This window comes from Mytilus trossulus, chromosome 11, assembly GCF_036588685.1.
Source record: "Mytilus trossulus isolate FHL-02 chromosome 11, PNRI_Mtr1.1.1.hap1, whole genome shotgun sequence".
Lineage (NCBI taxonomy): Eukaryota > Metazoa > Mollusca > Bivalvia > Mytilida > Mytilidae > Mytilus > Mytilus trossulus.
In genome coordinates, this window is record NC_086383.1 from 7,509,436 (window position 1) to 7,537,401 (window position 27,966).

The 27,966-nt window shown below is 32.0% G+C and overlaps 2 protein-coding genes across 2 annotated transcripts in view; both read right to left on the reverse strand.

Moving 5' to 3' along the window:
• LOC134689677 (leucine-rich repeat-containing protein 57-like) overlaps positions 1-16,349 on the reverse strand; it is a 28,368-nt gene extending 12,019 nt beyond the window's left edge. Inside the window, exons 1-3 of the mRNA XM_063549643.1 lie at positions 16,285-16,349; positions 2,994-3,065; positions 1,131-1,202 (exon numbers count right to left, since the gene is read on the reverse strand). Coding sequence (XP_063405713.1) covers positions 1,131-1,202; positions 2,994-3,065; positions 16,285-16,349 — 209 coding nt within the window. The remainder of the gene's footprint in view (positions 1-1,130; positions 1,203-2,993; positions 3,066-16,284) is intronic.
• A 2,074-nt stretch (positions 16,350-18,423) lies between these two features.
• Positions 18,424-27,965, reverse strand: LOC134690681 (nuclear pore complex protein Nup153-like). Its single transcript, XM_063550678.1, has 9 exons — positions 27,839-27,965; positions 27,302-27,367; positions 26,517-26,585; positions 26,203-26,330; positions 25,088-25,397; positions 24,143-24,311; positions 23,666-23,809; positions 21,126-21,254; positions 18,424-18,549 (listed from the first exon to the last, which is right to left on the reverse strand). Exons 1-9 carry the CDS (start codon positions 27,941-27,943, stop codon positions 18,515-18,517), a joined length of 1,155 nt encoding a protein of 384 aa, XP_063406748.1. The 5' UTR covers positions 27,944-27,965; the 3' UTR covers positions 18,424-18,514.
• Between the last annotated feature and the right edge of the window lies 1 nt (position 27,966).

The following is a 27,966-nucleotide window of genomic DNA, read 5'->3' on the forward strand; positions in this document are numbered from 1 at the left end:
TGACATACAATTACCCCAAAGATCATCAGTAATTTATATACTTGATTATATAAACAAAACTATCTTGAATAAAATAAAATCTGTGATAAACATTAGTCACAATTAGAATTCTTTGTGTTAAAAAAATACAGACTAATTTAGGGGTGAAGTTTGTTACAGTGTATCATATTTGTATTTCGATCATTATATTGTACATAAATCGGGTTTGAATTGTCTAACATTTGTCATTTCCTGTTATTTTAAAGCTTATTCTATGATATGTTTTTTACGCATATCCAAAGCCCACGGTCACCATTAGTAGTTCATTGCTGTGTCATTTAAACCTTATTTGGCGTTTTTAACTTTATTGGATTTGAGCGTCAATTATGAGTCTTTTGTAGACGAAAGGAGCGTCTTGCATAAATACCAAGTTTAATTCTGGTATCTATGATGAGTTTATTAGTCTCTTGTTGAGAGTTGTGTTAATGACAGTCATACCATATCTTTTATTTTATATTTGTTTAGTTGTGGTTGGATACAATTCAGGAAGAAAATCATTCAAATTGATTACATAAGAACGCATTTTAATCAACACAATACTACACATAGTACAAAATGAATTCTAAGATAAATTTGTGAAACACTAAGCTTTTGGCACACACGTATAATTAAAATATCAGGTTCATGTGAATGTGATTTACACTATCAATAAGTTTAAGTCTGATATAAATATCAACTACACTTACAAAGAATGAAGATTAGTGTTGAATGTTAACAGACCTTCTGGTAAACTTTCTAACTTGTTATTCGAAAAACTTCAGGAGAAGAAAAAAACAGTTATCGTGATTATGTAAGAAATTGATTAACTAAACACTGATACTGTTTTCGATCTTCATTGTATAATCTATATTTTTATTTTAACTCAAATTGTTCATGCATTTACAAAAACTTTTGGCTACAACCTTTTAACATTGGGCGACATTTAAAGTAAAATTAGTATGCATAATGAAAGTTTGTTTACAAAACTAAATGATTGCAAATCTTCTGAAGTACAAAAGTATATTGCAGAACATCGGCTATTCTAAACATGATTAAAAATAAAATGCAATCTTTAATATTTCAAGTCTGATATAATCAACACTCATACTTACAAGATTACAAGATTTGTGTTGTTCGATAACAGATCATCTGGTAAACTTACTAAGTTATTGTTACTGACATATCTGGAAGTAAATCAATTGTCTTGATTTTTTACAATATCTTGAATCAAAATACAAGTTATTGTTAGCTGACTTCAAAAATAATTTCTTTTCCCTTGCATAATAGTAAATATGGCTACTTCTAGTTTGCACAAGTTCAGCTCCAGTTTATATTTTTAAAGGTCATACGTTATTGTACCCTTTCCAAAAGACTTCGCGGCTTTATCATGGACCAGTATTTAGTTATATTCAATTAACCTTAAATCTAACGATTTAAGGGTCCGTAAGTCCTATGAGCTGTCATCACAAATCTTTGGAACTAATGCACTATTTCTTTGAAAAAAAAATGCATCAGTTCTTTGAACCTAGCTCTTACAGTTTTAAAAAATGAGTTGTACTCACTAACAAAGTACAACATTAGCGTATGACCTAAAATTATTGCTTTAGATTTTCATATCAAAAGACCTTTATTCATTACAGGTTAAAGGTTAAGAGTTGCGCTATCTAACTCATACATTAAATAGTGGGAAGTAAATCACTCCTTTAAAATGCACCAAATCGTTTTGTCCAAAATTGACCAACTATTTGTAATAATATAACGACACAATTTTTGCTTTTGTTTTTAAACACACACACACACACACACACACGCAAGAACACACAATACTGGGCGATAACTCTTACAAAAAAAAATATGTTGTTTAAAAGGATGAAATCAAAAGCGAATAAAGTGTAAGATTTAATATAAGAAATATCTAAATAAAATATTATAAAACCAAAACGTGGTTTACTCAATGTAAATATTGGCGTCCAAACATAAGTATTTTCCTATTGATTAAAAAAGAATGAAGATAATCAGCCACTTTCGGTATACAGAATGTCACATCTGGCCTACATACGGTTGGGAAGTTGTCACTTCCAGTCTTGCATTACAGGTTTGTTTCTCTTTATTTCAAAAATGTATAGCTTATATGAACTTTCATTTGAAATCAAGGAGATGATAGTCTCTATCGTTAAACCGAAGGTCACATCTAGTGCCATGATAAAGCTTATTTCACGCTGATTCCTAACATATATGATTTTCATATTCTTTTAAATGAGGGAATTATAACTTCTCCCGGTTAACAAAAGGGAAACTTCCAGTGATATGAAACGGATTTTGCATCCTGATTCTAAAAATATTGATAAGGTTCCCTCGCATGACAAAAATAGCTACTTCCTGTTTTATCGAGGTCACGTTCTGGTTGATATATTTCATTTCACTTGACATCGAAATAGATTTCGATTTGTTGGACAACGGACTCCCAATCAGTAATTCTTAAACTTTACAAGCGTATAAACTGTTCGATATCATTTACCAAATATCTATATAAACGACTTCTCTCGAGACAACGTTACTGCGCAAAACAATTAGCAGAGAAATATAAGGGTGTCTTCAACCTATGCCAACATTTCATAAAAATATATTCAATCTTACCTACAAACAAAAACAATAGGTTTAGATATATTATAAACAGAACAAAAGCAAAAGGTCTTTCCACAGAACAGTGGAATTACCTATGTAAAACCGAATTGTTCAGAGAACAATTAAAAGGTTTTCCACGTTAAATTCACGGGATTTGAAAGTAAAGTATACACTTTTGTCTTTAAATGTTAAGTCTGGTGTCAGATAATAGAATGATTAACACTGTTTCCAAAAATATATGATATTTTTTACTTTTGCTAAACAAAAGGTTATGCAATGGATCAACTACATTTGTTTTGTCATTCTGATATAATATTATAAAGTCTGAGATGAGATTCAATCATACTTACAATTCTTTCAGATTTACGTTCGACGAAAACAGACCTTTTGGTAAACTTCCTATCCTGTTAGCACTTAAATTTCTGTAAGAAATAATCAATTATTGTGGTACTAATATTACATAAGATTTCTAATTGCAATATCCGTGCAGAAAATCAAATAGATATATTGCGTTAAACTGATATTAGTCATACGATTGACCAAAATGTCTATGTGCTTTTTATGTCATAAGGTACCAGGATAGACGTGTAATCTGTCAATCTGGATATATTGTTCATACCTTACTAGCTATAGTAAATTTATAAGATTTGAACATCCACTGGGGTAAAGCTGATGACCGTAACTGCATTCACGGTCATCCCAATATGTCGGATGAAAAATTAGGTCAGTATCTGTATTGTGTTTTAAATTGTTTCTATATCATTTTCCTTACAAATTATACATTTGTAAATTCATAAAAGATTCACACGGAAATCACTTTTTACTTCCGAGAAATATGCATGAAACAGGAATTTCGATTCGAAAAAATCGCTCAGATGACCGATAATCACAATCGAGATGATCGTAACATAATCAGCTATTCATATCAAGGATGACCGTAATTTGTAAAGGCTGACCGTAATTTGTAAAGGCTGACCGTAATTTGTGAATGATGACCGTTACTTTTAAAGGATGACCGGAAATATCCGTATTTAAATAACTACCTTTGTGTATCCAATGAAGTTAATCGTGTTGGTATAAACGTATTAATATGAGAGTATTATCCTATAAGTAGGAGAAACTAAGACGTGCTTCAAATGCATAATTTACCATATGTATCTTTTTTACAGTACAGGGTTGAATTTTTACTATGAATTTGCAACAAGACATGCACATGAACAAGTGGGGAATTCATGCAACAAAAGCGCGATAAAATGATACCTTATAAGCATAATGAAAAAAAATGCGGTGCACAGCCTCCAACTACAAGACAAAAGATTTTTTTTTATCTCTGGGATAATAAATACACATTTTTAAAAATGCCAATGCATGAACATCCATTGATATTATATCGTCTTCCATTTTGTCGTGCAGATAAAATAACAGAAAATATGTTGAAAATATCATACGACTAATATAGTGATGGTGATCGGCAGCAAAGTAGATCCTAAAAATAGTCTTGTACGAATAGCGTATCACAAGGGGAAACGTTGTCAATTTGTATATATACAGAAATGTTATTCATACAGTCAGGATTCTGCTTCGTCAAAATTATCTCCCCATTACGCCAGGCAGTTCATTTTCACAATCGTAGAAATGGAAGCCATTGTAGGGATGACGCGCTGCCAATTTTGCTTTTGAAACCCGATAAATTTATCCACATAGCACCATTACGATCCTTATATATCAGTTGTATTTTAAAAGACAAATTTAACTACGAGCTAATGAGCATCAGTAAATGATCTTGTCTGCATTGATTCAACTTAAAACTATTGTCTAATCGGATGTCAGGTGGAATTTTCGAAAATTCTTAAACATTTAAAAAAACATGTGATGAAATATTTTATGAAAGGGCAGACTAAAAATGTTGTAATTCATTAGATTGGTATTTCACTTGTCCCATACATTTCATCTTTTCGTACTGTCGTTTATTTACGTTATAAAAGTCAACCTGTAGCTTTGATATATAAAAATAATAGAATCAGAAGCGAGATGCTATATCAAATACTCTTGCTTCATATAAAAAAAAAAGAAGAAGATGTGGTATGATTGCCAATGGGACAACTAGCCACAAAAGACCAAATGACACAAACATTAACAACTGTAGGTCACCGTACGGCCTTCAACAATGAGCAAAGCCCATACCGCATAGGCAGCTATAAAAGGCCCCGATAAGAAAATGTAAAACAATTCAAACGAGAAAACTAACGGCCTAATTTTTGTAAAAAAAAATAATGTACGTTTTTATTTAAACACAAAATATACAAATCAAACACGCCCTAACATAAAAAGGTACACTCGATTTTCTCTTTTCGATACCATCGTTACCTATTTTTGGAATTTTTTTCTTGATTCACATAATGGAAGGGCAGACAAGAAAAATTAGATTGATATGTTCTCCGTCCATGGTAAAAAAAAATCGGAGTTCAGTATGCATTTTCTACATCAAACTTATAGTACCCATGACATCGACTTGAAATCTTATTGTTCTGCATTACTATGTAATAGATAAATTGAAAACTTATGCAAATGGTTTTTTTTAAATTAAACTTCCTGATTGAGAAGAAAATTGTCGTTTTATTTTTTTCTAATAACTTTAAAAAAATTGTTACTATAGTTAACATTACAGTAAACATTTATCACCTTCTCTAACAAAGCTACGATTCTTTTGTTCTATTTCAACTGGGTTTCCGCCTGCATATATCAAGACAAATTAAAATTTTAATCAGATTCCTCTGGAACCATACACATGGGCTCGATTACCGAATATTCATACATGTATGTATTATTAATGTTTTTTATGCTCCATTTATGAACATTATGTTTTTCTGGTCCGTGTGTGCGTTCGTCTGTTTGTTTATCCGTTGTCCAGCTGCAGGTTAAATCAACTTGAAACTTAGTACACGTTTTCCCTATGGTATGATCTTTTAAATTCTAATGCCAAATTACAGTTTTATCCCATTTTCACGGTCCACTAAACATAGAAAATGATAGATGAGGCATCTGTGTCCTAGGGACACATTCATGTTTCTTCAAATTTTCGTCGTATCGCAGTTAATTTGTATTAGAATTTTAACATCGTTATCAATAAATATTTCATTGTTTACAAGAAATATGCAATTTACTATCATTGTCATGAACTCAACATACGGCCAATAGTTTAAAAAAAAAAGAAATTTATGAAACATATTTATATCCGCTAACCGAGCCCCTATTGAAATCGAAAAACTCAACAAAAAGCTTTGAATACAAGTACGGATATTTCTTAGAATTGTCGGTCGTCCTTTATAAATTACAGTCAGCCTTTACAAATTACGGTCATCCTTTACAAGTTACGGTCATCTTTTTACCAATCACGGTCATCCTTGTTATATGTTACGGTCATCTTGAAAATATTTTGATTATTATGATTTACGGTCATCTTAACGATTTTTTCAAATCGAATTTCCCATTTCAACAACACATTTCTCGGTAGTAATTTGTGATTTCCGAGTGATTCTTTTATGAATTTACGTCGTTTCAATGTATGATTAGTAAAGAAAATGATATAGAAACACTTTAACAGACAATACAGAAACTGACCTAATTTTTCATCCGACATCTTGGAATGACCTTGAATGCAGTAGCGGTCATCAGCTTTACCCAAGTGATATTACTGGCTTGGTACAGTCATGTTTCGAAGACTATGGCAGATTAAATAATAAAGTTAACGGTACCAATTTTCTTGCACCAGATGCGCATTTCGACAAAACATGTCTTTTCAGTGATGCTCGTGGCCAAAATATTTGAAATCCAAAGCTTTTATGAAAGATGAAGAGCTATAATCTGAAATGTCCAAAAAGTATAGCTAAATCCGTGAAAGGAATCAGAGCTTTGCATGAGGGAGATACATTCCTTAAATTATAATATTTTCTGATATTAAACCTAGTTTTATGGCTAGCTTGCTACAGTTGTTTTAGTTCCGTTATGTTGAAAATCGAATGAGCAACCTTAACAGACACAATATATACATGTTGGGATCCAGCAACCAAAATTAAATACAAATGCATCACAATTGGCTAAGCAATTAAGACAAATTTACCAAAAAATCCAACGCCGACACAAAAAATGTTGAAGTTGATAGAAATATTTCCATAGACACGAACACAAATGTGTGAAATCAAATTAATTATTTAGTCAAACACATTTTTGCGTCATACTTTGGTTACAAAACACCAAACTGAAAACAAAAGTATACTATGTTATATAATACCTACAGTTCTATTAATTTTGTAAGGTCTGTGAATGCATCGGCAGCTATACTGTAGATAAAGTTCACAGACAAATCTCTAAAAGTTAGTAAATAATAAAAGAAGCGGGATTATTTATAATTTATAATACATTAAAATCAGTGGATTGAACACCATACTAAGATGTATCGACATATTAATGGAATGGTTTTACACTAGTAATTTTGGGGCCCTTTATAGCTTGTTGTTCGGTGTGAGCCAAGGCTCCGTGTTGAAGGCCGTACTTTAACCTATAATGGTTTAATTTTTAAATTGTTATTTGGGTGGAGAGTTGTCTCATTGGCACTCACACCACATCTTCCTATATCTATGTACTACATGTTAACTGTAAAACTGGAGAATGTATGAAATAAGTCTTAACAAAACTACCGAAATCCAATGTTAATTTAAAAGGGGAAGCTCACACAATATGTTCATGTTCTGATTACCATATCAAATAACGGAATGACTGGGAAATTATGTCATTTGAACTGAACAATACATAGAGAATAATACATGGCAAAATCCGTATCATATGTCGTATCATCCCGAGACATCAATATCAGCCCAAGGGCCTTTAGGCCCGAGTGGTGAGATTGGTCGAAGGTGATACGGCATGTGATACGGATTTTTGCCATGTTTTATACGCTTTATCATATATTTCAACCGAAGAGTATTATATTATATGAACTGTTTTCTCATCCACAGAACTGGGTTACCTTCTGTTCTACTTTTGTCTTGTTTCAAAGAACTTAAAAGAAGTGCTCAATTACTTATTCGAAGCACCTGGGTTACCTTACAATTTGTGTGCTGTTGTCTTAAAAATATTTTGTTTATTATTGTATTTTTATGTGTGTTTTGTATTTTTTATACTTGCATTTAGTATGCCAAAAAATATGAAAACTTGACGTTCGTGACGTCACATTATATATGAAAACTTGACGTTTATGAAGTCACATACAAACCATTGACGTTATTAAAAAAATTGACCTATTTTGAGGAAATTTTTTCTTAAGCAAAAAAAAACAACAATACTGTCTTTAATTAAAAAAAAAAGGAGGGGTGTGATTAAGGGAATGCGATAAATGGTAGAAGTGTGATGAAGGGTATGCAATAAAGGGTGCGATATGGATCAAACAGCAGGCTATTTATCAAATATGCAAAACTACTGTAATTACTACTTAACATATGATAAAAGCAAAATATCACATCATTTCTGTTAGTGGATTGTTTTGATATAGCAATGTTCATTCAAATATTCATATGACAGTATGGTATCGTGAAAATTAATAAGTATTTGATTGTTCGTTTTGAAAATATTCCGACAAAATAACAACACATCATAACGTTGATTCACTTATAGGGTCTTTGCATCGGGATTAAACACATTTATTTAAAGACCAGTTGTTGGCATGACACGGGTTATGTTCTTCTCATATATTGTATGATAGTATAATACTAAACCCCTAATGGGAGGGATTGTGTCTGATATTCCTATGATGAAAACATAATCTTTCACTCAGTTCCATTGAGGGCTGGAGCTGGCATGTCAGTAAATGCTGGTAAACTGTTGTTATTTATGTATTGTTGTCATTTTGCTTATTTTCTTCAGACTTCAGACTCAAACTTCTCTTGAACTGAATTTTAATGTGCGTTTTTTATGCGTTTACTTTTCTACATTGGCTAGAGGTATAGGGGAGGGTCGCGATCACATATTTAACCCCGCCATGATTTTTCCTTACGGCTATGATTTCAAAAAGTAACAAAAAGCGTCAAACATTTGTTATAACATATAAACTCCCTGATCCCGATCCCTTTGTTCGTCATATGATCCCCTAATATTTTTTTAAATTTGTATCTTTTGAATTGAATGGGTTTGTTTTTATGAGAATTGAGGAGCGATAAATAGAAATAAAAGTTTGTGAATATAGCGTCCGACACGCTGTTCAAGGCTCACCTGCATAACGAATGCACAACTTTAATTAAAACATGTGTTATACATAGCACTTACAATATTGTTGTAGATGAGGGAATATTTGCCGGTATGGTAGTGAATCGACTTGAATGACAATTAACTTTTGTACCAGTACAAGCACAATTCAAATTGGGACATCCGTTGACTACATCCTCTTTTAATAAGCACATAAACACTAAAACTTTAACCATGATGAACATTTTATAATATGGTTTCGTTTTTTCTCGTGTTTCTTGATAAATCTGTAATATATATAAAAAAAGAAGACATGATATTCTTTTGCTATACCGTCAATCATAATTTGGTAAACATTTATGAGTTTTTTCTTAAAGTAAAAAACAGAAAGAGAGAGAAATTACCATTGGACGCTTTTTCTTTTATTAAGTGCACAATATCAGATATGTTTCCCTTTTATTTATCAAATATCACACACAAAAAGAAAACTTCCGCACCTGATTGAATGTTGCTTGAGAAACTGTTAGAGAATGTGAATGGCTCAAGTTTTAAAAAAAATGTGTAAGGGTTCCGCGGAACCCAGTGTCTTGCCTTCTTTTGCTGTAACTCCCAGACTCAACAAAAACGAGGAAAACAATCAATAAAAATGTTCCTATTGATACTATCTTTTGATTGTAAGAAGCTTCTGTCCAAGTTTGGTAAAAATTTCAGGATAGATTATGAATCGAATAAATGTTTTAAAAACTTTAAATGCAGACTGTATGTAATGTTAACTGGAAGACCATTTATAAGTAAAATACAGATACACAGGTACCAAATATTAACAAAACTTCCTTTCTTGATACTAGCTTTTGATCATAAACAAGCTTCTGTCCAAGTTTGGTACAAATTTAAAATAGTATAAGAAAGTCATTAATTTTTCAAAAACTTTAACCACAGAGTGAATGTAATGTTTCCCAGCAGAAAAACTAAGTCCATTTATAAGTAAAAAACAGAAAAAATGAAATTTTCTTTTTGCAAACTTTACTTCTGGATACTATCTTATGATCATAAACAAGCTTCTGTCCAAGTTTGGTAGAAATCCAGTATAGTTTAAGAAAGATATTTAAATTTTAAAAACTTTAACCACAGAGTGAATGTAATGTTTCCCCGCAGAAAAACTAAGTCCATTTATGAATAGAATACAAAAAAATGGAATTTTATTTTTACATAATTTACTTCTGAATCCTATCTGATGATCATAAACAAGCTTCTGTCTAAGTTTTGGTAGAAATCCAGAATAGTTTAAGAAAGTTATTAAATTTTCAAAAACTTTAACCACAGAGTGAATATTTGTTGACGCCGCCGACGACGCCGACGACGACGGAATGTAGGATCGCTTAGTCTCGCTTTTTCGACTAAAGTCGAAGGCTCGACAAAACTTGTTCTATATTTGAAAAACTTAAATACGTTTCTCAATCATTTCTTAGCATATTGGAAGTTTTTTTCTTACTGTCTTTTCAGATGCATCTTTATTATTAATAATCAATTTATATATGGTATGCAATTTATAAAAGAAAAGTGAAAAATTGGAAACTATAAGGAAATTGGCACGGCACAGGTCTAAAATAATTGCGTATAACATATCATTATCTTATTTAAGAACCCATCCTTATAAATTAAAACACCGCATAAATGTTTTGTCTACATAAGGATTATCGTTGGCATTCAATAGTAAAAGAGAAGTGAAACTCATTCAATCAAATTATATTTTAACATGTTGATAAATACGTTAGGTTTGGTATATTTGAATAAAGGCAACAGTAGAATGCCGCTGTTCAAAACTCATAAATCGATAGAGAAAAAAACAAATTCGGGTTACAAACTAAAACTGAGAGAAACGCATCAAATATATGAGGAGAACAACGAGACAACCGAAACACAACAATCATTTTGTGTCGAGCCCAACGGATATTCGTTGGTAGACAAAATCGTGTTTTCTATTTTTTTAAAGCTGATATATGATTTATAAATCTTTTGAATTAATTCTTTTTGGCTGTACAATAATTTTTTTTAATTAATTTTTCATTTCTCTTTCAGCATTCTTTGCTGCTATATCGCAAACTAATTAAGATTTGAGACGAGAACCAAATGCAACGTTCGAGTTCAAACTCACAACCAGTGTTGACAGGCAGTAGATGAACTAGACTCCAACTTAAATTGACAAGGATTGTCAGTTTTCCTATCGCAGGTCGATGGTATTCTCCAGGCACTCATACTAACTGCCCGCCAACAAAAATAACCCAAAAGTGGCGATTAAAAGTGGCGTTCAAACACCAACAATCAATCAGTAGAACACTTAGACCAAAATTATATGAAACATTAAAGGAAGCTGTATATCCACGTCTTTTGTAGACGAGCGTCACTGATGAGTCTTTTGTAGACGAAACGCGCGTCTGGCGTAAGTGTAAAAGTTTAATCCTGGTATCTATGATGAGTTTATTTACAACGACTGGGTCGATGCCACTGCTGGTGGAGATTTATTTCTCCGATGGTATAACCAGCCCAGTAATCAGCACTTCTGTGTTGACTTGAGTTATCATTGATACGTTCATAATTATAAATTAACTGTTAACAAAACTTTGAATTTTTGAAATACAAAGGCTTGTCTACCTCAAGTCTTAGAATAGATTACCTAAGCTGTATTTGGCAAACCTTTTAGGAATTTTCGGTCCTCAATGCTCTTTAACTTCGTACTTTATTTTGCCTTTTTAATATTTTATTCGAGCGTCACTGATGAGTCTTTTGTAAACAAAACGCGCGTCTGGCGTAAGTGTAAAATTTTATTCCTGGTATCTATGATGAGTTTATATATAAAAAATATATAGAAAAGTAGTGAAAATACACTGTCATTGATGACAATCGTGACAGCCGCAAGAAAAGCGATAAATTGAAAATGTTTTATCTCTTATACAGAGAATACTCAAGTCTGCGTTAATTCGTCATGCCAAAAATAAATGCATTGAAGTGATGAAAACTGGCATTAACAAGTGCGAAGTAGACGTAATTTCACTTGTATGCAAATTTCACCACCATTACTTAAAATCACACTAGTTACCGTAAAATTAAAAGGTTATTTTGGCTGACGTGAAAAGATAATTCGGAGACAGATCTAACGTCACAGCTGAATACCAAAAGTTCAAATACATTTATGGTATTTGGTTAATTTTTGGGGAAATTAAAAGATAGACAATGCCAATCTAACAACATTTGTGGAGAAGTGATAATAAGTATATATATGTAGGACTCAAATCTATGGTGGGTTCCAAATCTATGGCAGATTCCTAATATATGGCAAATGTGACGTCATGACATTCCAAATCTATGGCAGTTTTTTTACAATCCTAATCTATGGCAAGTTTTGTAATTTCCTAATCTTTGTCGGATTTTTAGTGTCAAATTCTATAGGAAATGAATTGCAAATGGAAAATAATGCAAATGAAATGGTGTGCCTCGTAAAAATAAACATTGTCTAATATGTGCATTCATTTAACCAACAAGTTATTAAGTACCTTAACAAACAAGAAGGTGGATTTTTAATAAATAAATAAAAGGTGGATAAATAAAAATGAACAGTTTGAATGTTCAATTAATATATTATTCATCGTTATGGCATCAGTTTCATTTTATGACGATCTAAATAAAATTGGTATCCGTTAATTTCATGTTTCACTTGATAAGCTTTGCCAACCGTAGACAGTAAAACGTTTACTATAATACTATAACTCCTTTTCTGAACTATCCGTTATTAAAAAAAGCGATGTCCTTGTTCATCGCGAGCTTCGACCGGTACAGCTCATTGTATCCCTTTTCTTGATAATGGGTCACATCTTTATACAAACCATCGTCAACTAGAATGGTGTTCAAATCTATGGGTTCCGCCATCGTTTGCAGCGTCGACGATGTAATACGGCGTTATTGAATTGTGAAGTTATATGTTAAATCTGCCATATATAGATTTAGAGAAAACAAAAATCTGCCATAGATTTGAGTTGTTTGGCGTTTGTAACGTCACATTTGCCATAGATTAGGAATCTGTCATAGATTTGGAACCTGCCATATATTTGAGTCATACATATATATCACAATCTAAAATCAAAATACTTGTGCGACAAAAAGCCAGAAGGATGATCGTAGTACTATGTCAATCGTATGTAATGTTTAATTATTTGAGAAGCAGAATTAAATTATTTGAAGATGGCAAAACAGTTTAAACATATTGTCGTATGTATACCAGTAGTGGGTAATGATGATAGGTTCTATAAAAATTAGTTACTAAGAACAATATGTTATGTCAATGTATAACTGTACTTACATTACGATAAAGACTGGAGAATATTGCTAACACAACCGAACGCTTGAAGGCAGATTTCTTTAATAACACGTTGGTAGAGATGGTTTGTTAAATATCAAAACTTGTGCGTGGTCCGTGGATGTAACACATGTTTTCTCTAGTTTCAGTGGTTAAACAAGACTCATATTTTTATAAATTTTTGTTCTATAAAGGAGTGTTTTAGTAAAAATTTAAAGCTACGAATGAATGCAGATATTAAAATAGAAAATGTATATGTAACATATTGCAAATAAGAGTAAAAATCATTAAGAATTTGTCATGTAATTTAATAAATCGTAAATTTATAAAACAAGACAATCCTTTATTTATATTATTCTCTGTTTCTCAAAATGCTACTACTATACCATTTATAGCAAAAAATGAAACTGAAGAAAATTACGGAAATTTTAAGAGGATAGACCATTCACAAATTAATAAAATACTAAAGTTTTCTACCGCAGGAACTGATAACTTCAGCTTTTTTGTACATTACCTTTCTGAAATTTGGGGACTTAATTGTCCTAAACTTCTACTGCATTTTGCCTCTTTTTTATCGAGCGCCCCTAATTAGTCTTTTGTAGACATAACACGCTTCTAGCGAACACCATTTTAATATTGGTATATATGATGATTTTATTAATTGATAAGATATTAAATATATTTAACTTCAAATTAGAATCAATAGAGTTTAGAATGGAAACGTTGAATTTGCCAAAGAGACAACAACCCGACTAAAGAGCAGAAAATATCACAAGGCCACCAATGTTCACATGTTCATCGAAATCATAGATACCAGGTATAAAATTGTAAACGTCACATACGCGTTTAAATTATAAAAAAAACTACTCATTGACGCACAGATTACAAAGTAATAATTTCGAATAAAGTATGGGGTTTAACAAATATAGATTCTATACTTTTGCCTACATTTATTTTTTATTCAGTATGGATTGACATGTTGAGTGGTACATGACACACTCATCCTGTGGTAATACTCAATCTTACTCATTTTGGAGTTCATGCAACCGCATCTGGTGCAAAAAAAAATGGTACCGTTAATTTTATTACTACCACTGGGTCGATGCCTCTGCTGGTGGACTATTAGTCCCCGAGGGTATCACCAGCCCAGTAACCAGTACTTCGGTACTGGCATGAAAATACGGATTGTTTATGTTATTAAAATTTGCTGTTACAAAATATTAGAAATTATTTTAAATTAAGGAATGTATCTCCCTCATGCAAAGCTCTGATTCCTTTCACTTATTTGGCTATACTTTTTTGACCTTTTGGATTATAGCTCTTCATCTTTTATATAAGCTTTGGATTTCAAATATTTTGGCCACGAGCATCACTGAAGAGACATGTATTGTCGAAATGCGCATCTGGTGCAAAAAAACTGGTACCGTTAATTTTATTCCACAATGTTGGTTTGTTTTCTAGGTTTGTATGTTATTGAGTAATCCTTTGGTGAGATTTGGACATAGGTAAACTACTGTTGGCTAAAGTTAGAATATTAATTAATTATGCAAATGGTATTATTAGTTTTGAAAATTTCGATGCAATATAACGACAGAGAATGCGATCTGATTTAAAAACAAGTTAGGATCCACGCTTCGACCACTTACGAGGATCTGGGAACGCTTTATTATATTTTGCATCTGTCACGTGGCTGTATTTTCTATACTAAAGATCGGGATCCTATGAATGGTGTTGTCGTAATGATACACATTTTCAAAAATGTCAAGGCTGAATTAAGTTTAATAATTTTTGAAACAGAAAGTGAAGTTAGATACTTTTTTTTTAAATGTCCCCTAAATTGTGATGAATATGAGATAGATATATATAGTAAAAAGCAAAAACACAAAAATACTGAACTCCGAGGAAAATTCAAAAAGGAAAGTCCAAAATCAAAAGTCCAAACGCATCAAACGAATGGATAACAACTGTCATATTCCTGACTTGGTACAGTCTACAGTTATGTTGGAAATGTGAACATAATGGAAATAACTTTCACAGTCGAAGCATTGGCAGAATTATTTCAAGTTAAATTAAAATAAAAGCACCAAAGTGAAATAAGATGGTGCCATAAAGTCCCACACCTTGTGTGAATATCGCTAATTAAGCAAATCAGACTCGCTGTGCATTTCTCACATTATGTTTTATGTTACAAATGCAAACTAATACGTCAGATTATAATGGGAGGTTTTACTATATGTATTACGATACTTAGGTCTCATCATCTAACTATGTCACCTTTTACGCTTCGTGATATGTGATATTAAGGCTGTGACATTAATATGAAATATATGACAAGACGGGTGATTGCAATAATAGTATTTGTAACAAATCAAACGTCGATTATCTTTCGTCCCTCTTTTATCGTAGTTATTTGTCTGTTTTGTCTTTTTATTTTTTAGCCATGGCGTTGCCAGTATCTTTTCAATCTATGAGTTTGATTGTCATTCTGGTATCTTTCGCCCCTCTTACATCAGATATTTGTTAAATCCGTAATCTCTCAAAGTAAAAGAAAGAAATCCTTCACAACTTTTTGATAGGTTTTCCCATTTGTCTTATTCAAAATATATGAAAACGGAACCCATTCAGTGATTGTTGATCGCAAGCTTATTACCGTTCAAGTTTCTTTCAGAAGTTAACTGAGGGCTCCCCCGTTCTCTTAACCGGATCTCATCAGATACAACCCTAAACAACAAAAACAATATTACATTGTCCATGTTTTACTCGCATTCAAATGTAGTGAATAGACAATGTCTTGACAACAATACACCATGTGTTTTAATATAACAGATTAATGCAACTATCGGTTAACGTTTATATATAACTGTGAAATAAATTTATTTCATTGAAACCAATGCAAAATCAGCAGACTCATCGAAACAACATTTGATACAAAAATTTAATAATACTTTTTGAATCTTTCGCTCTCAATAATGACGACTTCCGTATGTTCAATACCGTACACATCACGCCCGTAGCCAGGAATTTCCAAGGGGAGGTTCGTTGGACTCACAAACTCCACTTTACCAGTCACAATTCGAACAGAACCTGGACTTTCACAGTGCTTATTTGTTTCCTCCATGGCTACGGGTATGCACATCAACCTAGCGGCTGAGTTGTTCTTTATAACACCGCGTGTACAGAGAAATTGCAACCACATGCTCCGCAGGGTGCAGCTTTATACGACAGCAGAGGTCGAACCCTGAACAGATGGGGCAAGTATGGATACAACATTCATGATTGATACAACTCTGAATATAGATTGTGATGACAGTGACTTGCTTGTTAATGTTGCTATCCACCAATTGCAACTTATTCAAAATTCTGACCAAATTGCAATTTGTGTTATAAAATCAAATTGTTCAACTGGTCAGATATTTGAACTAACTGCTGTAGAAAACCAGTCAAGTAGTGAAAGTGCAAGGTGATAAAATAAAATATTCTCCTGGTATAAACAACCCATCAATGTAGACATAAAACCAATACTTGTACCAAATATCCAAGTATAATTAATACTTGTACCAAATTTCCAAATATAATCAATACTTGTACCAAATATCCAAATATATATAAACTCTGAATATACACGCCATAAAAAGGCTATAATAAATACCAAAGACTTTGTAAAGTGGATAGTTGCACGACAACGCCGATGCTCTATATTTAATATAATATAAACATTATTCATAATCATACATATATATATACACATACAATATATAATTCACACATGAGTATCAAAGAAAAAACTCTCAAATAGCTGAATAAACTTTTAACCAGAAATAAAATTTACCAAGAGAAAAGCGAACTGTTCAGATTGACGGTGTCGTACTGAATGATTACATGGGCAATAAAGAACCGCGAAAATAATTTTGAAGCGGGAAAACCTAACGCCCTCTATGTTACATTGATGAAAACACCCAGGAGAAATTAATTTCACTCTAATGCACTGCCCGTTTAAACGAATGAAATTACAATTCTCCTGGTATAAACAACCCATCAATGTAGACATAAAACCAATACTTGTACCAAATATCCAAGTTTAATTAATACTTGTACCAAATTTCCAAATATAATCAATACTTGTACCAAATATCCAAATATTTATAAACTCTGAATATACACGCCATAAAAAGGCTATAATAAATACCAAAGACTTTGTAAAGTGGATAGTTGCACGACAACGCCGATGCTGAACCCAAAGAAAGGGAAGCTATAATATAAATATAGTATGAAAATGCTATATAGTCCAAATTGCAATTAATTAAAACAAAAAGAAATTTAAGTTAAATTCCCAAATTCTGGGAAACGATCATACGTTCTGATAAATCGTCTTTAACATAGCCATCCTTTGAAGTGTCCGACTTCCAACGTCCATGACGTTTAAAAAGTCTGTCTGAAACTCCAAATCTCGCTGCGGCTGTAGCACCCCCAGATCGTAAACTATGTAATCCATATGATTTTATATCGGGAACAAATGGTGAAAAAGCATCAATGAAAATATCCCTCATCCTTGTGTAGCTTAAAGGCTTATTCATTGAACGAAAAACAAATTTTCCTTTCACTTGCGACAAATTTCTGAATAAATACAGATTTGAATCAGATTGAATACCACTCCATTGCATATATAATTCCAAATTTCGAACTGGACACAACGTTGTCCCGGTCTTCGCAATAATCAACCAGTTTCCATCTCTGTAAATATCCGTCTTGCTTTTTTCGATGAAGATTGAAATGTGGGATGATTTGAAATTGATATCAAAATAACGCAAATTTAACAATTCTGATACACGCATAAATCCTGCATATCCCAATATACATGCAAAAATGGTACGTTGTGAAAAAATATTTCCTACACAAAAAAACTTATCATACATAGCCTGCAATAACTCAGGAGTTATCGGCTCTTTCTTCTTGATTTGTGAGCCTAATTTCCTTTTAGCGCCTTCAAAAACACATTTCACTAGTTGCGAATCTGTAGGAGAATCTGCACCAATAATCGAATGCGCCCACTTTATACTATAATATGCATCACATACGGGGCTAGACGTGGCAGAAAATTGCACTAAAGAAGCTAAATTTAAAGCCAAATATAACGGTTTTGTCGGTAAAATATCGACATCAGAAATATGGTTGATTTCAGCCCACTTTTTCCATCTCAAAAAACCATAGTAGTATTTCTTTACTGTGTTGTCTGATTTACTTTGCGCTAACAAATCGGGAATAATTGCTAAATAGCTGTCAAGATCATCTGGTAACTCTGTAATATCGTTTCTGAATACCTGGAAAAACATATTTGATAACATAATTTTAAATAAATATGTAGTTCCTTCAAAATTTTGATATAGTTCATCAATATAATACATAATACAGTACACCAATAAAATGAAAAATACAATAAAGAATATGCAATAAAAATGTCAACCAATACATAAATAACTACCACCAAGTTAATACTAATAGTTAATTTAATGTCTCCCTAAAATCCATTCTAAGAGCCAACACCTTAAATGGTAAATCAATATTGCCAAAAACCGATTTATTCCCTCTACCAGGTAAAAAGTTAGCTTTGTTAGTAGGTAGGTAATAGAAACCCAACACCTGATCAATAAATCCATCACCTTTGGGACACAAAAACGGCCAGTAATTCGCCGATCTCCACAAAGGTAAAATAACAGTACCATATGCCTTGCACTGCTGCATGTACATAAGGACTTTCAATAATAGGCAAACTGGGGGAACATACCACCCATTTATACCTTGCCAATTGACAGTGAACGCATCAATACCCATTGAATGTACATTCCAATACCTGGAGTAAAATACAGGTAATCGATGGTTATGATCACTGGCAAACCAATCAATTTCATGAGGTCCCCACAGGGAATCCAAATATACAACCAGTTGCTCCGCAGGGCGTAGCTTTATACGACCGCAGAGGTTGAACCCTGAACAGTTGGGGCAAGTATGGACACAACATTCAAGCTGGATTCAGCTCTAAATTTGGATTGTTATTACATAGTTGACACAGCATAGGTTTCTGACACAGAATGAATGTGTTCTAATGAAATTAAAATTTTTGTTTTCTTTTAGAGCAAATCACTATGCTGTTGAATGTTAATCCTCTCAAAAAAATGTTTGAAGAAAATTTCTTTTTATTTATGAAATTTCAAATGAGAAAAATTGAACCCAATTTTTTAATCACATCCCCCTTTCCCTTATTCCAAAACTAATCTCAATTAAAATTTTCTAATGGAGTTTGCAACAATAACTTAAACTACTCATTTAAATACATCATAAAATATTAAGATGTAAAAAAACTGCTTGTTATCACTGAATGGTAAAGATTATTTAAATTTATCAGTTGGTAGTAAAAAGTGATTGTATATTGTATATAACAAAGATTTAAGTTGATTCTGGACAAAGAAAGATAACTCCAATAAAAAAAAATTCTTGCAATAAGATATTTCTTGCTTACTATTCTGGACAAAGAAAGATAACTCTAATTAAAAAAAATAATTGCTATTTCACAATATTGTGAAATTAGATATTTCTTGCCATTGCACAATACTGTGCAATTGAAAAGACTTGCTATTGCACAATACTTAATATAATAATTTTAGATCCTGATTTGGACCAACTTGAAAACTGGGCCCATAATCAAAAATCTAAGTACATGTTTAGACTCAGCATATCAAAGAGGCACAAGAATTTAATTTTTGTTAAAATCAAACTTAGTTTAATTATGGACCCTTTAGACCTTAATGTATGCCAATTTGAAAATGGGACCAAAAATGAAGAATCTACATACACAGTTAGATTTGGCATATCAAAGAACCCCATTTATTCAATTTTTGATGAAATCAAATAAAGTTTAATTTTGGACCCAGATTTGGACCAACTTGAAAACTGGGCCAATAATCAAGAATCTAAGTACATTTTTAGATTCAACATATCAAAGAACCCAACCCATTCATTTTTTGTCAAAATCAAACTAAGTTTAATTTTGGACCCTTTGGACCTTAATGTAGACCAATTTGAAAACGGGACCAAAAGTTAAGAATCTACAAACACAGTTAGATTCGGCATATCAAAGAACCCCAATTATTCAATTTTGATGAAATCAAACAAAGTTTAATTTTGGACCCTTTGGGCCCCTTTTTCCTAAACTGTTGGGACCAAAACTCCCAAAATCAATACCAACCTTCCTTTTATGGTCATAAACCTTGTGTTTAAATTTCATAGATTTCTATTAACGTTATGTTGCGAAAACCAAGAAAAATGCTTATTTGGGTCCCTTTTTGGCCCCTAATTCCTAAACTGTTGGGACCTAAACTCCCAAAATCAATACCAATCTTCCTTTTGTGGTCATAAACATTGTGTTTAAATTTCATTGATTTCTATTTACTAAAACTAAAGTTATTGTGCGAAAACCAAGAATAATGCTTATTTGGGCCCTTTTTTGGCCCCTAATTCCTAAACTGTTGAAACCAAAACTCCCAAAATCAATCCCAACCTTTCTTTTGTGGTCATAAACCTTGTGTCAAAATTTCATAGATTTCTATTAACTTCAACTAAAGTTATAGTGGGAAAACCAAGAAAATGCTTATTTGGGCCCTTTTTGGCCCCTATTTCCTAAAATGTTGGGACCAAAACTCCCAAAATCAATACCAACCTTCCTTTTATGGTCATATACCTTGTGTTAAAATTTCATAGATTTCTATTCACTTTTACTAAAGTTAGAGTGCGAAAACTAAAAGTATTCGGACGCCGCCGACCCCGACGTAAACATGATAGCAATATACGACGAAATTTTTTCAAAATTTGCGGTCGTATAAAAATGTTTGAAATTATTTACATGTCTTGGCTCCTGGTCGAGGCGATGTGCAGGCTACACATTTATCTGAATCATCTTTGTTGCCAACAAGACATATATCACATGTCCATCCTTTAACAGCAAACTTGGCTAAGCTATCATTCTTTGGTGCTACAAAGTAAAATAAACAAAATGTACTAAGTGAACAGAAACAAACTTATACTCATCCTCCCAAAGTGCTCTTCACGATTAGGTAGATGCTTCTTTTAAAGATATCATCAACATAATACTCCTCTGGATATCAGAGTGCTACAATTTCTGGGAAATTAAAAGTAATCATTTATATTTCTGAATTTTGTTATGTTTATTGACATTCTGCATATAAATGTAAATGTTCTCATTAGCATTGCCCTCTCACCCAAATACATCTTTTTTTTCACACTAGGCTCAGTGAAAAGAGATTCAATATAAATACTGCCTGCCAGGTATATATGGATATTTTATTCCTTCAATTATCTTCATCCTATTTTTCACAAACCTTCATCAATGTTGTAAGAGGATGAAAATATCTTTTTTAAATGCAACCAGATGCTTCGCAGGGCGTAGCTTTATACGACCGCAGAGGTTGAACCCTGAACGGTTGGGGCAAGCATGGACACAACATTCAAGCTGGATTCAGCTCTAAATTTGGATTGTGATTAAATAGTTGACACAGCATAGGTTTCTGACACAGAATGAATGTGTTCTAATGAACTTAAATTTTCGTTTTCTCTTAGAGCAATTCACTATGCTGTTCAATATTAATCCTCTCAAAAAAATGTTTGAAGAAATTTTCTTTTTATTTATGAAATTTCAAATGAGAAAAATTGAACCCAATTTTTTAATCACATCCCCCTTTCCCTTATTCCAAAACTAATCTCAATTAAAATATTCTAATGGAGTTTGCAACAATAACTACTCATTTAAATACATCATAAAATATTAAGATGTAAAAAAACTGCTTGTTATCACTGAATGGTAAAGATTATTTAAATTTATCAGTTGGTAGTAAAAAGTGAATATACATTGTATATTGTATATAACAAAGATTTAAGTTGATTCTGGACAAAGAAAGATAACTCCAATTAAAAAAAAATCTTGCAATAAGATATTTCTTGCTTACTATTTTGGACAAAGAAAGATAACTCTAATTAAAAAAAAATTTGCTATTTCACAATATTGTGAAATAAGATATTTCTTGCCATTGCACAATACTGTGCAATTGAAAAGACTTGCTATTCCACAATACTTAATATAATAATTTTAGATCCTGATTTGGACCAACTTGAAAACTGGGCCCATAATCAAAAATCTAAGTACATGTTAAGATTCAGCATATCAAAGAGGCCCAAGAATTTAATTTTTGTTAAAATCAAACTTAGTTTAATTTTGGACTCTTTGGACCTTAATGTAGGCCAATTTGAAAACGGGACCAAAAATGAAGCATCTACATACACAGTTAGATTTGGCATATCAAAGAACCCCATTTATTCAATTTTTGATGAAATCAAAAAAGTTTAATTTTGGACCCCGATTTGGGCCAACTTGAAAACTGGGCAAATAATAAAAAATCTAAGTTCATTTTTAGATTCAGCATACCAAAGAACCCCAAGGTTTCAATTTTTGTTAAAATCAAACTAAGTTTAATTTTGGACCCTTTGGACCTTAATGTAGGCCAATTTGAAAACGGGACCAAAAGTTAAGAATCTACATACACAGTTAGATTTGGCATATCAAAGAACCCCAATTATTCAATTTTGATGAAATCAAACAAAGTTTAATTTTGGACCCTTTTGGCCCCTTTTTCCTAAACTGTTGGGATCAAAACTCCCAAAGTCAATACCAACTTTCCTTTTATGGTCATTAACGTTGTGTTTAAATTTCATAGATTTCTATTTAATTATACTAATGTTATGGTGCGAAAACCAAGAAAAATGCTTATTTGGGTCCCTTTTTGGCCCCTAATTCCTAAACTGTTGGGACCTAAACTCCCAAAATCAATACCAATCTTCCTTTTGTGGTCATAAACATTATGTTAAAATTTCATTGATTTCTATTTACTTAAACTAAAGTTAATGTACGAAAACCCAGAATAATGCTTATTTGGGCCCTTTTTTGGCCCCTAATTCCTAAACTGTTGAAACCAAAACTCCCAAAATCAATCCCAACCTTTCTTTTGTGGTCATCAACCTTGTGTCAAAATTTCATAGATTTCTATTAACTTAAACTAAAGTTATAGTGCGAAAACCAAGAAAATGCTTATTTGGGCCCTTTTTGGCCCCTAATTCCTAAACTGTTGAAACCAAAACTCCCAAAATCAATACCAACCTTCCTTTTATGGTCATAAACCTTGTGTTAAAATTTCATAGATTTCTATTCACTTTTACTAAAGTTAGAGTGCGCAAACTAAAAGTATTCGGACGACGACGACGCCAACGTGATAGCAATATACGACGAAATTTTTTTCAAAATTTGCGGTCGTATAACAAATAGTGGTATTCAATATTATTATGTGTTAAATAGCATTTAAACATTTTTTTTACCTTCTGGGGACTTTTTCTGTGCACTTCCACTTTTTCCTAAAATATCCATAACACTTCCTGTTTTTAACTGTGATGCCACTTTGAAGCCACCACTGGAAGGTGAACTGCTGCTTAAACTTGTCTGTGAAACTGGCTTTGAAAAACCTTAAAACCAGATTAAAACTAGTAATTAGCACCCATGTTGAATATCTTATATGTTGTCACAATAACTTGATCTTTTCAAATCATGGCGTCAATTAGCACCATTCATGTAGTTATTGATTTATGTATAATAAAAAAATAAAACTTGTCTGTCACATTATAGTGAATTTTATTCTAAAAACAAAATTCAGTTCAAACTTAGTTTTAAAGGGTATTCTTATGCCAAGAAAGGTCTATTTTTTTCAAATCATGATTATTTCCTAAAGAAATGAACTTTAAAACATTTTGCTTAGCTGATAGGATTTATAACTTTTCCTGCCAATAAATAATGTATACCTTGTGCTACTGGAGAACCTGTGAGGCTACTGGTTGAGACAGTTGAAGATTTATAGTTGTATTTCATTTGAACGTCATTATCATCACCAAGATTAAATGTTACACTTTTTGATTTGGTGGGTGATGATGATCCATCTCCTTGTTGGATTGGTGAACTGAACTTGAAGTCCTTTAAAACAGAAAGTAGAATGTAATCACTGTGCATGCAAAAATATCAATAATCTTAAACTGGAGTCGTTAATTAAAGAGTTGAAAAAATGACAGCAATAAAATCACAACTTGAACAATTCATATCAACTGGTAATTTTCTCATTCCTTTGTGAATCAAGCCTTCTTACTTCAACTGGATTTATTTAACTTTCCTCTGTCATGATGATATTTATAGTAGTGTATTAAATTTTTAAAAAAATTGACGGACAAGTCTTTTCAATTATTTATTCTAAAACAGTAACAAAAGTCTTTTATTGTATGCCTAAACAATGTCTGAGGTCACAGTTCCGTGTCTTGAAGAGAATATTATTCTTTCAGTAATAGCTTTTCTTCCCCAATTCATTGTTTACTTCTTTCTCCAATGGCTGTTTATCTGTTGTCAGACAGTTAACAACTGTTATTTACAAATATGTATGTATTTGAGTATGGGGAGACCATAAGTCAATAGCATTATATTTAAAAGATTTTTAAAAAATGAAGTATTTTTCTTGTGAGAAAGTATTATTTCATGTTTTAAAGTAAAATTTAGCAATTTCATTGCATAAAACAATTTTATATCTAAGGGTTAAACCAAAAGGACCAAATGACTTGAGCTTTAAGATTTATTTTTAAATTAAAATCAGGTAGATATTTTATTATATAAAACATCTGTGAATCAGAAGTCTATGTGAATAACTTTCAAATAATAAATTTTAACACAATAAACAAGGCTTGTGTATTTAGTATTCTTCAAACCATCTTAGGTGGACCTGTAGGTGTATCTGTAGGCGTAACAGGCATTTTCTGTATAGGTGTTGAGAAGGTGTAAGCTTGACTAGACAAATCTATTGTTGTACGCTGAGGTGTAGACTTTGGCATATTGAAATTGAAAGTAGGCATGTCTTTGACTGGCAGTGTGAACTCTGTCCTTAACTGTGGCATTTCATAGGGCTCATCTTCATCTTCATCTTTTCTAGAGGCAACATGATGTGATGTAAACTTTTTGCTCTTCATTTTTCCTCCCTGAGTATTAGTTGAGGACATTCCAGGATCTTTTTGAGAAGATCTATGTAAAAAACAATTATCTTTTATAATGCATAAAAGAAAAGAGTATTATAAAAAGAGTATTATAAAAAGAGAACTGCTTTTCTACAAGTTTTCACAAATAAACTGATTAATTCAAACAAATCAATATGAATATAGCATCTGAGGTATCAACAAGAGGCTAATTGTCTGCCTGACCAACAATTTTTCATACATAATTTGATAAATATTTTAAATATAAATTTTCCTAAAAAGACTAATACCAACAATCACCAAGAACTAACTTGTGAGTTGTCTATAGCAATCATCATACTAAAAACTACCTGAAAAAAAGCTACCTGTTGGGTTTTCTTTTATCAATGTTCTGCAAACGACTGATATAAATACTATTTTGTACTACACCAAATTCACAAAATGCTTAATATCTGATTCACCCATTCTCTAGACTGATTTGTGACATTAATTTTATTTGAACATTGGTAGATAGTTGTCTCATTGGCAATCATACCACATCTCCTTATTTTCTTTTTGTGAAAAACTTTCAGGAACGCAAAAAAATAGTTTGAAATTGTTACTGGACAAAATATGATGTAAAATTCATGAAACCGTCATTTAATTTGCTATATGTAGGTCTTTTAACTGTCCTTAAAAGATAAGCTTTTAAAGAACTTTTGTGTTTTTTCTATACCGACTCAAAGGACTACTATCATTGTGAATGCATCACATCTGTTTTAAAGTTTCTATTTAATAGTAATTTATTAACTCTTCTTTGATGTTTAACATGAATGCTCTAATTCAGTAATTTAAATCATTAAAATAAAACGTACCCTGGTAACTGATAACTGCCTGTTGTTTCAGTGCTTTCTCTGGTTGGTACAAATCTCTGGAGATTGGCAGCAATAGAAGCTGATCCGGGAGTACTCACTCTTTGTAATGGTGGACCTCTATTTGGAGTCTGTAAATTATACAAGACCATAGCAAGTTAATTTCTCAATATTAACTATGTAGGTCACATGGAACATTTCTATTCTGTCTATTGTATAAAGTGTCAAAGCTTTCTCCTTTAAAATATGCAATACATTTGCTTAATGTCAAAACTTAAAAGCCTTATAACTCAAATATAAATATATTCTATATTTACCTGCAATTCTCTTGATGTATTCATGTAATTTCCTATACTGTGTCTTGTTGGCCTTCTATATACTGATGGCTGAAATTTGAAAACCTTACATCAATAGCTTGACTATTTGTTTTTTATTCACATGCTTGGCTAGAGACAAATATTTCATAAATGTTCAGGACATGATTAACAGCAAATTCAAATAAAAGGTCCTGCAATAAGGACTGTTCATATTGGGAAGGGAATTTGAATGCAACTGAACACTGAGGATACATTTGATAGCATAGGGGCCTTGTAAAAGGACAATTGACTGAGAGTTTATACAAGTACAGTATTCAACTCATTTCTTAAGACTAATGTAATAACAGATTGACAAGCTTTGATAATGAGGCTATAGATGTATAATTAGATCCCTTGATTCTTGTGTGGCAACAATAGGTATATTTCATATTCTAAGTACTGATCAAAAGGCCTTGGTTTACAAAAAGTTATATATAACAAATGTGTTCTATCTAAATACAGGCTATTGATTTTCAATTTTGTATATTGAAAATGTATGCTGTATTTCATAAAGAGCAGACAAGTCTTAGTCCACAACATATCCATTTAAACTGGGCTTACTGGCCATCCCAGTGTCAGTTGTAAAGACCATCCTGGACCTTTGTCTAAATGTAATTGGCAATCATACCACATCTCCTTATTAAGACAACATCCATCAGTTTCTATCTCATAATAGTTTGCTAATATAGTACCCTTTCTTTCTTATATGAAAAATTTGGCAATAAGCTATTTCTGTTTACACTTACAGTAAAGGAAAATGATGAACTCAAGCTCTGCATTACTGTATCATCAACTGGTATTTTCCTTGCATCCTACCAAGTAGAATAAAACCATATATTTGTATTTCAATAAATTAAATTAAATATAAACATCAGTATGAAGAATACTATTACAATTTGGAAGAAAAATATAACCAAAAGTATTTATATATAGATTATTTTTTACTTTATATTTAAAGAAATGACAATGTGAACTGGTGCCAGTGTTTAGGAGAACAGATTTAAGGTAAACAAGTGCAGACCTATGACATGATGACACATTGATTTTGATGGTTTAGAAATGTTTATTAAAGTTTGACAAAACAAATCAGCATGCCAAAGTCAGTTTACTTTTTGAGCTGAATTCAAGAAAGACATAAAGTTCTTTTAAAAATCAATTAGGGCTTATTGAAAAAACATTAAAACCATTTTGTCAAAATCATTTTATTTCTCATTCTTAATACCAATTTTTATAGATTTATTTTTTTAATTTAACATAGAATGTCACCCTTTAATAATACTCACTCCAAGAGGTGTTGTCATTTTTTCCAATGTTTCTAATATCTTTCTAGCTGTTCCACTAGTGGTAGCACTACCAGCAAAGGAATTGTTCAATGGCTTGGCTTTCATTTTCTGGCGAACTGGAAATGGTG